Genomic DNA, 13768 nt, shown 5'->3' on the forward strand with positions numbered 1-13768 from the left:
GCCACCAACGGAGAAGGATCGGTTGCTATTTTTGTTTGTCCACAATGGTTTCGAACCGAGGACTCCACATCATTTTGCGTTTTTTAAATATTATTTTATTAAAATGTGATTTATTATTTTTTTATAAATTTTAAAATTCAGAATTTCTAGCATAATAAATACGAATTTTCAAGATGGCGGCCATAACAAAAATTGCAATGGTGACATCATAATTTAAAATGGTGGAAAGTTATAGAAAACAATTGCGTGATTCATTTGGCAGAAAGTTCGAGAAAACAAAATGGCAGAATTTAAAATGTTGGGAAGTTCGAAAAACAAAATAGCAGAATTAAAAATGGCGGATCCAAGATGGCTACCAGGGTCACAATTTCAAAGGCCAATTACATCCAAGGTGGCCACTGTGACAGAGTAATCGCTAATTGACTCCATCCTCAATTCTCAGTATGTAGCCTGGGCTCGGAGTGGCTATCCTACACTACTTATATATCAAATATAGCTTACTTCTAATTTTTAGTTACTTAAACGATTTTGGTCCTCGGTTCGATTCCCGGCGACAGTAAACATGTAATTTATTATTAAAACAATTCTTAAATCTTAATTACAATTCAATTAAAATTATAAAAATCCTTGCTTACAAAACACCCGTCAATTTTAATTGTTACATAACCGTTGCAATCTTCGTTACGACCAACATCTTGAAAATCCGTAAATATTAAGCTAGATTCTGGAAAAGTTTTAAAATTATATTAAAATTAATCAATATAACATTTAATAAAACACATTCCACCACCTTGAATAATGAAGTCGAGACAGTCATTTTGGAAATCAGTAGTTATTATCCAAATATTTCGGAAAAAAAATTGTAATTTGTAAAAAACATTTATTAATATAATTAAAATAAAACTTTAATTTAAAAACGCACTTTCGTCATGCTGTTTTGAGTTTGAACCTGACTAAGACACAAACAAATGACGAAAGATCCTTCCTCCACAGAAGCCACCGACAGATGACTTCCCACCACTAATGCCAAGGTATATAAGTATATCACAGGCTAGTATAGAGTCATGTCCGCCATCTTGTTTTAGTCTGATGGAGGCCACCATATTGTTTTCTTCTCCTGGAGGCCATCATCTTGTGACATCATATAGTTCTGTTGGTCGCCACCAGGTAGCAGCAGGGATTATTTTTTTTTTTAACTAAAATAATCTCATAGATGTGGCTGGTATTCGATCCATGGGACGTGAAAACATAAACAACGTCGAGGTCAGAAAGCAGGCACCTTACCAACCAGACCACGAGACCAGTTGGGATATAGGGGAATAAATAATCTATTATGCTACGTACTGATGGATAGTTTATGAGAAAAGGGGGGAGGGTTTATTTATCTTGGTTCTCAAGTTGGCTGGTAGATGGTGCCACCATCGCCATCTTTTAGTTCAAATTATCGATACCAGATGATGCCACCATCGCCATCTTTAGTTCCTAGTGTTGCTACCAGAGCGCACCACCGTCGCCATCTTTAATTCTTAATGTTACCGCCGGAGCGCGCCAAATTCAAATTCAAAAACCTAGTCGGTAGATAGCGTCACTAGCAACCATATTGGCCGGAGAGGTGTGGCATGATGTGTCAAAGTATACGTACCCTTATGCGCATCAGACTCACACACGAGAATTTTCATTGTCAAAGTCCCTGAATGTATGCTTATAGGAGGATTACTCGTTTAACTGTATATACCTATTAAGTAAATAACCTATAAGTGTTATGTAGTCAGTCGGGACAAGTCGGGAACGAGACGAGACAAGTCTAGACGGAGTAAGTCTAGACAGTCGAGACAAGTCGGGGGGACAAGACGAGACAAGTCGGTAGCCTGTATTCACCAAGTTCTCCGTTGCCGTCACTGCCACCCGGGTATCTGACGAGTCCTAATTAATATGTTCGTACACATCCTACCTCTATGACTTCTACCAACAGACTGACCGTACCTACTACAAAAGGACATTTGTAAATTACACCCACATGAAAACATTTGATAACCATCAAAAATGCCAACATACAAAAATAAATTAACCATCGCTGAAACAAATTTCCCAACATTAATTACAATAAAAAATGGTGTTTTGAATAGTGTTGTGTGGAGTCTCTCTCTTCTTCTCGTAGTGGCGGAAGACATCTCGAAGGTAGTGTTAGAATTTATGTATTAAAGCAATCACTCTAGCTGACGAGGATAATAGCTATAGTTACAATTTTTTTTAAGATACTCTGAATTTAAAACAATTTTTAATAAGAGGGACCATTAAATGTTTTTTTGAAAATAAAGCAAACGACGTAAATGCTAAACACATATTTATTTAAATCTTATTACAAACAGCAAGGGATAAGAAAAATCACTGATTTAAAATAAGTAAATAATGAGTAATAAAATTACATAATATTCACACACTACACATCATAGTGAAAAAGTCAACATAACCTATTTACATAAACTTGAGACCCAATACCTAAATATTAAGCATAACTACAAGTTACATAGAGTATAATATACTATGAAATACATAATAAAGAGAAAATTGATATAAATAACATTATACTTTGCTTAATAGTTCCAGAAGTAATGAACGTACAGCTACACGAACAATCTCAACAGTTCTTTCATCACTAGTGGTTTCTGTGGAACATACTTGAGTGGTGTCTTCACTGATCGGACCTAGATGACTGAGATCTCGGGTTCGACTCTTGCGAGATGTATGAAGGCGAAGCTGACGCCGGCATTTAGGCTGGACTGCTACTGATGTGGTAGGTGCTGGCGATGTGGGACTCATCTGGGTACAGGCAGTCGATGTCTGTACTGACGAAGTCTGACCACATGCAGATGCTGGCGGTGACTGAATAGCTGGTAGGTTGAATGCATGTGCGAAAACCTCTTCAGGCATTGCAGGGAGAACTGTATCGTCTCTCATCATATTCACACTACAATGTCCATAGCCCAGACAGTTGATAACTTCTAGAGGTATATCTTAAGGTCCTGGGTTTAAAACCTGTTTCACGTGAAACACAGTGTCACAACGCTCCGAAAAATGTTTTAAAACACCATCGATCCACTCACTATAATCAACAGTGCCTAGCCCAGGCGTTACACTGGAGTATATCTTGTACGGTTGAAAGTTAGACATCTTGGTTAACTACTTCTGCTGTATGTCCTTACACCGCCACAGTTTCAGCTCGACTGCCATCGCACGAGTCGAGGGTCGTATTTAAAAATATATGTATCACTTGGATAAATATGTCTGTTATGAAATTCCATAGAGCATTTATAAGAACAGTCCATTGTTAAAATTATTTTCAGTTGAATGTTAGACTCTATGAGATGTTAATTGCCAATTCACTCTCGTTCATACAGTTAGACGTTAGATTCGCTCCTAGCATGAGATGCGATGTCTGTGCTGGTCTCCCCACAATTGATGGAGGTGATGGTCTCTCTGTAATTGATGTTGGAGGTGATTGACGAGATGCAATTGGCAGTAGTTCGACAGCATCATTACTAACGATGGTTGGTGGTAACATTGGTTAACAAGCAGGATGATTTGAGGTTACGTCTCCAAAACTTGATGTAATGACTCAATTGGTGAACGATCATGTTCAGGAGATCGTCCCCACGGCTCTTCACGTGACCACCATCGCCCACGTCTGCAGTACTCGATTTCAAACCAATTGTGTAGAAATGTTTTTTCATCCTCTGCTTCACTTGGTATGTCCTCTAAGGGTATGGTCCTAATACAGTCACACGTATTCCAACACAAGCTGTTGAAATCAATGGCATGGCGTGAAGACATAATAACAAACACACGAATCCCTCAAATTGCTTCTTAGCTTACAAATTTAACTGTAGGGAGTGAAGCGGTAGAGCCTACACAGTAGAAAGCTGCAGGATGTGTACCAATGATGGTTAACGTAGGTGGTGTTGTGAATAAGCCCGTCACACTGTTCCTTCCAACTAATAACTGCCTCCGGATCGGTGTTGCACCGCAACTCGCACCTTACTGAGGAATAGTCTGGTTCCGAGCTTATAGTTTCAGTCGCTGATGTAGCCTTAAGCGCTTCTAATGTTGTAGGGAATGTACTGTCGGGTTTTAGGTAATGGACGAAACAATCTACCTTGTTGCAGGATGTCTCGATGATGTCCGGAGCCTCCTCGTCACAATCACTGGTCCAGTGATGACCGAAGTTGGAGACCTCTAGTTGGAAGTAGCAATCCTCGGTGACGTAGTGCACACTGCGGTTTACCGGCGTTACGTCTGCGTACTTTGCAGTTGGATCTAATGGCATTTGCTTGAATTTGTAGTAGCAGCTCTATACCCACACGACTATGTGTTGACTGCTGTGTCTAGGGTGTTGACCTCAATTTATACCGCTAGGACCCCCCCTCCAGTCCAGTCACGTTTACCGTTGCTTCCGTTGTTGTCCCCACCGCCTTGCTGGCGACTTCCAACATTCCAACGCGGTGATCAACCATCCAAGCCCTAAGCATGCTCGCATTGTGTCTTGAGATCGGACCTGGACATATATTATTATTATTGCACGCGTACAATTTATTTAATTCTTCCAATGATGGACAGTCATATTCTGCTTGTACATCTAATATTAGCACATGTTGCTTACAACAGTTAGGTAGCCACCGTTTCTGCTCTATTCCTACAACCAATACAGGTCCGGTCAGATGACTTGCCAATATGTCGGGTATTGAAGCATAAGGAAAGAGTCCGTGTTCCCACTGTAAACCATGAAAATTTCGAGTGAGCCAGGCATTTGTTTTTTGATGCTTCCTGGTGAGATATCGCCATTCAAATGGAGGTTGAAAGTTACATGTTATTACATTTCCTTCTTCATCTGCAATGCTAAGTTCCTTGATAATAAATCCATACTGACTAGAGAAGCCTTAGAGGTTTACACATTTCGTCATGGTGGTCGAGACGAGACTAAGTCAATATCCTTTCTAGGACAGTATTTTAACAGTTTGTCTCTTGGGTTATACGATACAAGTCTATCATTAAGTATAATCGCAAATGCTTGAGTTAAAGCAGGGATGTTTCTTGAAGTTGTAACTTCAATTTTGCAATCTATTACATTTGATGCAATCCTAACGAGATACATCAAACATGAACAGAGTTGCTCTGTCTTTGAAACTTTCAGGAGTCAACAGCGGTGCACACTGCCGTCCATAGAAACTCGACTGGAAGTTTGCATACATGTTATATGCAAGTAAGTAATATCCATCAGTGAAATTGTTTTCTAAATCAATGTAGGGGTAGCTTTCTGAGTTGAGGTATACTTTGATATTCTTTACATCGCAGTGGTGAAATCTCGATTTATCTGCATAAATGGTGTTATGTCTAGCGGTTTGAAATGCTACGATTATATACCGTGGCTTCTCTGTGGAAAAACTCGATTTCACATTCCAAGAAATTGTTTGAGCATGTGGTAAACTAGGATATGATTCTATGCTCCACAATCGAAAAGCTAGGTCGATATTTTTTTCCCTTCTCCACCAGTCGAAGAAGCCGTGTTCTTTGATATGGTGAAACAGTGATCTGTGGAACAAGCCATTCAAAGCTATTTAGAGTTAGTGACACTTGTTGTGGTTGGAAACTTACATCTACAATGGCATTAGTAAATGTATTTGCCAATACTATCACTAGCTCTTGCTTTGCATTTATGATAATATGCTAATAGTCTTCTGCGAATCCGAGCAGATGGTTTAGTGGCACACAAATCTCAAACTGTCCAGCTGCAGTAACAGGAAGGCTGTAGTTGTCTTCGAGACTCCACCCTGACATTTTATTAAGTCCATTTTCATCACATGTGTCTGACAAGTAGTTTTTCACGGTAGATACAGTCCCCACATCTCGACACTCATCAATCTGAACACCATTCAGCTCATATGCTATCCGACTCATCATGTGCATTATTCCATTGTTTATAATTTTTGCATTATCCGGTGCTGTACCATCTGCCTTGGTGAAAGTGCCACGTATGTGTAGAATGCTCTTGGAGATTAGAGTGTAGATATCAGCATTTTGTATTGAATTCTTTTCTCAGAGCTTGCTTCATAGGGACCATGTAGGAATGGCCTATAAGAATGGTATTCACTTTTGGTAATGTCATCATCGTATTGTATCGGCTGTTCAATTTCTAAAATACTATCGGCCAATTTGATTCTAACCGCGCTCATATCATCATGGCTTCCACCAGTGTTTGCGCGGAGGGTGTTTGTGATTGTAATTTAAACAGTGTTACGATGGACGATGTTCAGGAATTTGTAATGGAGGTAGTACGTCGCTACATAGGTATGGACTTTGATGATATACATTACCACCTTACATCCTCCGCCCTCAACATTCTCGCTGAGTTCCCTGAGAAAGAGGAATTGATTACTTATTTATATCAGGCGGTTATGACCTGCATCGAGGCCGCAAAGGAAGCGCAAGAGGCGAACGAAGATGTGAATGAAGTAACGGACAGTGGCTTGGGGGATAGTGATGAAGACGAATAATAAATTTGTGTGTACTGCGACACCAAGGGTTGTTACAACCTGTCTGACATTCAGCATCGTAGAGACAACATCAGCACTACAGCCTTGCAGTCATACCTGTAGAGCTAGCATCAGCCTTGCAGAGTTAGCACTCGGCAGCTCTCAATATCAACTACGCGCAGCTTCACACATCAGTTATCGTGGTTACTGGCAAAAATGTCATTATTTCTCTGCAACATTCAGTGCGTCAAATCACAAAAGGGGTATGTGGTTAAGCAACTTGCAGCAATGTTCATCAAGGACGATAATGTATTGAGGACATACGAAAACATATTCAAACCGCCATGTGACTGGTCCGAACTAGACAGACAGTCGCAAAGCGAGAATCGTAAACTGACTTATGAAGTGCATGGACTCTCGTGGAACGAAGGTGAAGTGAGCTATGACCAAATCTCATCAGTGTTATGTGACATCGTCAACCCTGAAGAAGGAGATGTAGTGTACGTCCTAGGAGACAAACAAAAACTTATATTGAGTGAACTGTGCAGTGCCAACATTGTTGATTTACATAATGAAAGAAACTGTCCTAGCTTCAACAACCTTTTAAAGACTTATGGAAACCGACTGGATAAATGTATAAAAATGTATGGAAAATTTCATTGCGCCCATTGTAATGTTCAGCTACTTAAATTCTGGCTATTCGACCATCCATACTACTATGTATAATTGAGTCTCTGGTTTATGTAAATAAGTTATGTTGACTTTTTTCTATGATGTGTAGAGTGTGAACATTATTTAATTTTTATTACTCATTATTTACTTCTTTTAAATCAGTGATTTTTCTTATCCCTTGCTGTTTGTAATAAGATTTAAATAAATATGTGTTTAACATTTACGTTGTTTGCTTTAATTTCAAAAAAACATTTAATGGTCATTCTTATTACAAATTGTTTTAAATTCAGAGTATTTTTAAAAAATTGTAACTATAAGTTATTAACCTCCTCAGCTAGAGTGATTGCTTTAATACATAAATTCTAACACTACCGTCGAGATGTCTTCCGCCACTACGAGAGAAAAAAGAGAGAGAGAGAGACTCCACACTACACTATTCAAAACACCAATATTTTATAAATACTCTATCATCATTTATTAAATTATATACAAAATACAGTATCTTACCGGACTTTTTTTATTGTAATTAATGTTGGGAAATTTGTTTCAGCAATGGTTAATTTATTTTTGTATGTTGGCATTCTTGATGGTTATCAAATGTTCTCATGTGGGTGTAATATATATATATATATGTCCTTTCAGAGTAGGTACGGTCAGAATGTTTGTAGAAGTCATAGAGGTAGGATGTGTACGAGTATATTAATTAGCACTCGTCAGATACCCGGGTGGCTGTGACGGCAACAGAGAACTTGGTGAGTACAGGCTATCGACATGTCTCGTCTTGTCCCCCCGACTTGTCTCGACTCTCTAGACTTACTACGTCTAGACTTGTCTCGACTCGTTCCCGACTCTTCTCGACTGACTACATAACACTTATAGGTTATTTACTTAATAGGTATATACAGTTAAATGAGTAATCCTCCTATAAGCATACATTCAGGGACTTTGACAATGAAAATTCTCGTGTGTGAGTCTGATACGCATAAGGGTACGTATACTTTGACGCATCATGCCACACTTCTCCGGCCAATATGGTTGCAAGTGGTGCTATCAATCGACTAGGTTTTTGAATTTGAATTTGGCGTACTCCGGCGGTAACATTAAGAATTAAAGATGGCGACGGTGGCGCGCTCTGGTAGCAACACTAGGAACTAAAGATGGCGACGGTGGCACCATATACCAGCCATATTGAGAACCAAGATGGCGGCAGCCCTGACAACTAATTTTTGAATTTGGCGCGCGATACTAGCGACATCTACCAGCCAACTTGAGAACCAAGATGGCGGCACCTCTGACAACTAATATTTGAATTTGGCGCGCGATACTAGCGACATCTACCAGCCAACTTGAGAACCAAGATGGCGGCGTGCGACACCTGTTTGCCGACTCCCTAACTAATATTTGAATTTGTCGCCATCTGGTGGTAATGTCTGGTAGTCTGTGCTGAAATTAAAGATGGCGGCGGTATAATAATTTGAATAACAAATGTGGCTCGCTTAGGTATGCATTAAGGAAGGCAAAAAACAACCTTCCCCCTTTTCTCATAAACTATCCATCATTACATGGCATATATAGATTATTTATTCCCCTATATCCCGACTGGACTCGTGGTCCTGTGGATAGAGTGTCTGCTTTCTAATCTCGACGTACTCTATGTTTTCACGTCCCATGGATCGAATCCCAGCCCCGGCACTGAGAATATTTTAGTTAAAGAAAAAAAATAAACCCTACTGCTACCAAAAGAACTATATGACATCACAAGATGGTGGCTTCCAGCAGACGAAAACAAGATGGCGGCCACCAGCAGACGAAACAAGATGGCGGCTGATGTTTACATCGAATTTCGAAAAGTTGAAGTTCGAAAAAAAAATTCGAATCCAAGATGGCGGCAGTGACGAAAAGTGCAATGGTGACATCACGATTCGAAGTTGGTGGATATTTCTAGCAAACAAAATTTCTGATGGATTAGTATGGATTAGCATATGGATTTGCATATATTGGCATATGGATTCGCATAGCTTGGCATACGGATTAGCATAGATTGGCATACGGATTAGCATAGATTGACATAGTTTGGCATACGGATTAGCATGGATTAGCATACGGATTATCATGGATTAGATGACGTCATCCAAGATGGCCGCCGATGACGTCATCTAAGATGGCGGTCGGCTCCTCGCTCCTCCGCCTGTCCTTGAATCGGCCTTTTCCATCTAATGACATTGACTCCGAAAGTCATTGCCTCCAACAGTGTTTGGATCCAAGTACTCCAAAGCTCACACGACTCCAACAGTTCCGAATGCTTCTCCAATGCTCCAGTTGCTCCAATTGGCCAACATCTCCAAGTGCTCCAAAGCTCAAATTGTTCCAATAGCTCCAATAGCTCCAATGCTCTATTTGCTCAAATTCCCAACAGCTCCAATCGCTCCAAATGCTCCATCTACATTTAGCTCCAACTGATTTCAATTGGATTTTATGACTGAACTTGGCCCGATAGCTAGTATGACTTTATTAATTAGTATTGTATCATTTATTTTTCAAATTTGTTGAGATTTTTTGGCGAAATTGTTTTAAAAAATTGATAATTTGGCGGATTTTGGTGAACTTTCAGTCATTTTTGGTCGATTTTGAAGGTCAAGGTCAAATGTCAATGTCAAGGTCATCCAAGATGGCGGACACAATCTTCAATCCACAGCCAGAAGCCAGAGCTCGGAGGAAATATCATATACTACTATGCGCGTTTACAATAGTTGAAACCTGTGCATGTGGAGAATGTCATTTAATCAATACAACAACTTTGTTATATGTTTCAAGTTTGTGTAAATATTTCGTTAAAATTAATGTTTAATTTTTTTTTCAAACATTTAAATCCAAACTATTTTATATCTGCCGACAACTTCATGGTAAATATAGTGTGGACATCGGTTATTATCATAACGATATAAATAAGTATATAGCTGAATACATCAAAATACTTTGCAAAGAAATGGTAAACGTTCACGTCAACTAAAGGTTCCCACATACCACAACAAGTTTTACCATTATTAACTTTATTGATAAGTATTTTATCAGCGTTGATGCAACTGTAAACTGTTTACAGATTTTACAGTATACAGATAAGATATAAAATGAAAAAAAAAAAAAAATTGGGTTCCATTTTCAATTCCTTACTTTAAACTCGAAAATCGTAGTAGACAAAAAGATGTTCACATTGTTCCAAAGTAAAACTTAACTATAAAATAATATTCGCTGAATGTTGAACCTCTAGGGGGGCGACGCGACCCGTGAAAGGATGCACGCACCTGTTTGAGCTGGCGCAAGTTGTCGCAGAACTCCATGTGGAAATCTCCGTGGAAGACGGGTGCAGCGCCTGGGCGCGGGCCAGAAGGCGCGGAAGACGCGGAAGGCGCGGGCTGGCGCAGGGAACTGGAGTTTCGGAACACGTCGACTGTGGGCTCACGCACGATCCAGGGAGGACCAGAGTCGTTGCGAGGCACCACACGCATGCTGATGCTCAGGTAGCCGTAGCGACTGAACAGGTTGAGCGCGCCCCCCAGCGGCACTTCTGGCGAGCTGTGCGTGGACTCCACCAGCAGCAGCAACACCACTGCACACTGGGCGCCCGCGCCCATGCCGCGCCCTGGAACACAACACACCAGCCACATGTCACAGTGCCCACCGCCATCTTGGATCACCTTCACCTTCAACATTTGCCCAAAATTCGCTAAAAATTACTAGTTTTATTGGAAAAAAAATTCCGCCAAAAAATCTAAAGACAATTGAAAAATTTTCAATTTCTCTTTTTGAGGGAAAAAACCAGTTTAGAGGGAACGTTTCCAATTTATTGTCCTTAAAAAAACCAGCGGGTAGAAATGACCATATTGAGGCTTAAGCATCCATGTCTACAGCCTCCGATAAGCCTCTGACATCTACTGGTAAAAAGTGCTTATTTTTCACTGACTGGCCTACTCCCTAGTCAGATGGTAGACAGCAGTAGAAGCACACCCTGCTAGCACAAGATGAAGGGGGGAGGACAGGCAGGTGCAAGCCGCTCTGGCACAGAGGTGGAGTCACGCAACACGGGACCCTGGAGGGGGTGCGTGCGGCCAGGCGGGACACACATGACCCGCTGCTGACAGCACGTCCGGCCTCTCAGAGCAGTAGAACCGCCCCAGGAAGGAGGAGGGGACTGGTGTGGTGCTGGCCTCTATGGCTCGGAGGAGGAGTCACGCAACACGGGACCCTTAAGGCGGTGCGTGCAGCCAGGCGGGACACACGTGACCCGCTGCTGACAGCACGTCCGGCCTCTCAGAGCAGTAGAACTACCCCTGGAAGGAGGGGCGGACTGGTGTGGTGCTGGCCTCTATGGCTCGTAGGAGGAGTCACGCAACACAGGACCCTGAAGGCGGTGCATGCGGCCAGGTGGGACACACGTGACCCGCTGCTGACAGCACGTCCGGCCTCTCAGAGCAGTAGAACTGCCCCAGGAAGGAGGGGGGGACTGGCGTGGTGCTGGCAGCTATGGCACGGAGGATGAGTCACGCAACACGGGACCCTGAAGGTGGTGCGTGCGGTCAGGCGCGACACACGTGACCCGCTGCTGACAGCACGTCCGGCGTCTCAGGGCAGTAGAACTGCCCCACGAAGGAGGAGAGGACTAACGTGGTGCTGGCAGCTATGGCACGGACGAGTCACGCAACACAGGACCCTGGAGGCGGTGCGTGCGGCCAGGCGGGACACACATGACTCGCTGCTCAAAGCATGTGCGGCCTATAGAGCAGTAGAACTGCCCCAGGAAGGAGGGGGGGACTGGCGTGGTGCTGGCCGCTATGGCACGGAGGAGGAGTCACGCAACACAGGACCCTGGAGGCGGTGCGTGCGGCCAGGTGGGACACACTTAACCCGCTGCTGACAGCACGTCCGGCCTCTCAAAGCAGTAGAACTGCCCCAGGAAGGAGCAGGGGGACTGGCGTGGTGATGGCAGTTATGGCACTGAGGAGGAGTCACGCAACACGGGACCCTGGAGGAGGTGCGTGCGGCCAGGTGGGACACACATGACTCGCTGCTCAAAGCATGTGCAGCCTCTCAGAGCAGTAGAACTGCTCCAGGAAGGAGGGGGGACTGGCGTGGTGCTGGCCGCTATGGCACGTAAGAGGAGTAGTAACACAACACGGGACCCTGGAGGCGGTATGTGCGGCCAGGTGGGACACACGTGACCCGCTGCTAACAGCACGTCCGGCCTCTCAGAGCAGTAGAACTGCCTCAAGAAGTAAGGTGGGACTGGTGTGGTGCTGGGCTCTATGGCTCGGAGGAGGAGTCACGCAACACGGGACCCTGGAGGCGGTGCGTGCGGCCAGGCGGGACACACGTGACCCGCTGCTGACAGCACGTCCGGTCACTCAGAGCAGTAGAATTGCCCCAGGTAGAAAAGGGGGACTGGCGTGGTGCTGGCAGCTATGGCACGGAGGAGGAGTCACGCAACACGGGACCCTAGAGGCGGTGCGTGCGGCCAGGCGGGACACACGTGACCCGCTGCTGACAGCACGTCCGGCCTCTCAGAGCAGTAGAACTGCCCCAGGTAGAAAAGGGGAACTGGCGTGGTGCTGGCAGCTATGGCACGGAGGAGTCATGCAACACGGGACCCTGGAGGCGGTGCGTGCGGCAAGGTGGGACACACGAGACCCGCTGCTGACAGCACGTCCGGCCTCTCAAAGCAGTAGAACTGCCTCAAGAAGTAAGGTGGGACTGGTGTGGTGCTGGCCTCTATGGCTCGGAGGAGGATTCACGCAACACGGGACCCTGGAGGCGGTGCGTGCGGCCAGGCGGGACACACGAGACCCGCTGCTGACAGCACGTTCGGCCTCTCAAAGCAGTAGAACTGCCACAGGTAGAAAAGGGGGACTGGCGTGGTGCTGGCAGCTATGGCACGGACGAGTCACGCAACACAGGACCCTGGAGGCGGTGCGTGCGGCCAGGCGGGACACACATAACTCGCTGCTCAAAGCATGTGCGGCCTATAGAGCAGTAGAACTGCCCCAGGAAGGAGGGGGGGACTGGCGTGGTGCTGGCCGCTATGGCACGGAGGAGAAGTCACGCAACACGGGACCCTGAAGGCGGTGCGTGCGGCCCGGGACACACATGACCCGCTGCTGACAGCACGTCCGGCCTCTCAGACCCGTAGAACTGCCCCAGGAAGAAGGGGAAGACTGGCATGGTGCTGGCCGCTATGGCACGGAGGAGGTGTCACGCAACACAGGACCCTGAAGGCGGTGCGTGCGACCAGTTGGGACACACGTGACCCGCTGCTGCCAGCACGTCCGGCCTCTCAGAGCAGTAGAACTGCCACAGGGAGGAGGGGGGGACTAGTGTGGTGCTGGCCTCTATGGCACGGAGCAAGAGTCACGCAACACAGGACCCTGGAGGCGGTTCGTGCGGCCAGGCGGGACACACATGACCCGCTGCTGACAGCACGTCCGGCCTCTCAGAGCAGTAGAACTGCCCCAGGCAGGAGGGGGGGACTGGCGTGGTGCTGGCAGCTATGGCACGGAGGAGGAGTCACGCAACACAGG

General features: G+C 44.6%; 1 protein-coding gene across 2 annotated transcripts in view; it reads right to left on the reverse strand.

Annotated features, from left to right (window-relative positions):
• LOC134533314 (torso-like protein) overlaps positions 1 to 13768 on the reverse strand; it is a 336387-nt gene that overhangs the window by 118756 nt on the left and 203863 nt on the right. For both annotated transcript variants that reach the window (XM_063370800.1, XM_063370801.1), the window contains exon 2: positions 10502 to 10839. In XM_063370800.1, coding sequence (XP_063226870.1) covers positions 10502 to 10839 — 338 coding nt within the window. The remainder of the gene's footprint in view (positions 1 to 10501; positions 10840 to 13768) is intronic.

This window comes from Bacillus rossius, chromosome 6 (assembly GCF_032445375.1).
Source record: "Bacillus rossius redtenbacheri isolate Brsri chromosome 6, Brsri_v3, whole genome shotgun sequence".
NCBI lineage: Eukaryota > Metazoa > Arthropoda > Insecta > Phasmatodea > Bacillidae > Bacillus > Bacillus rossius.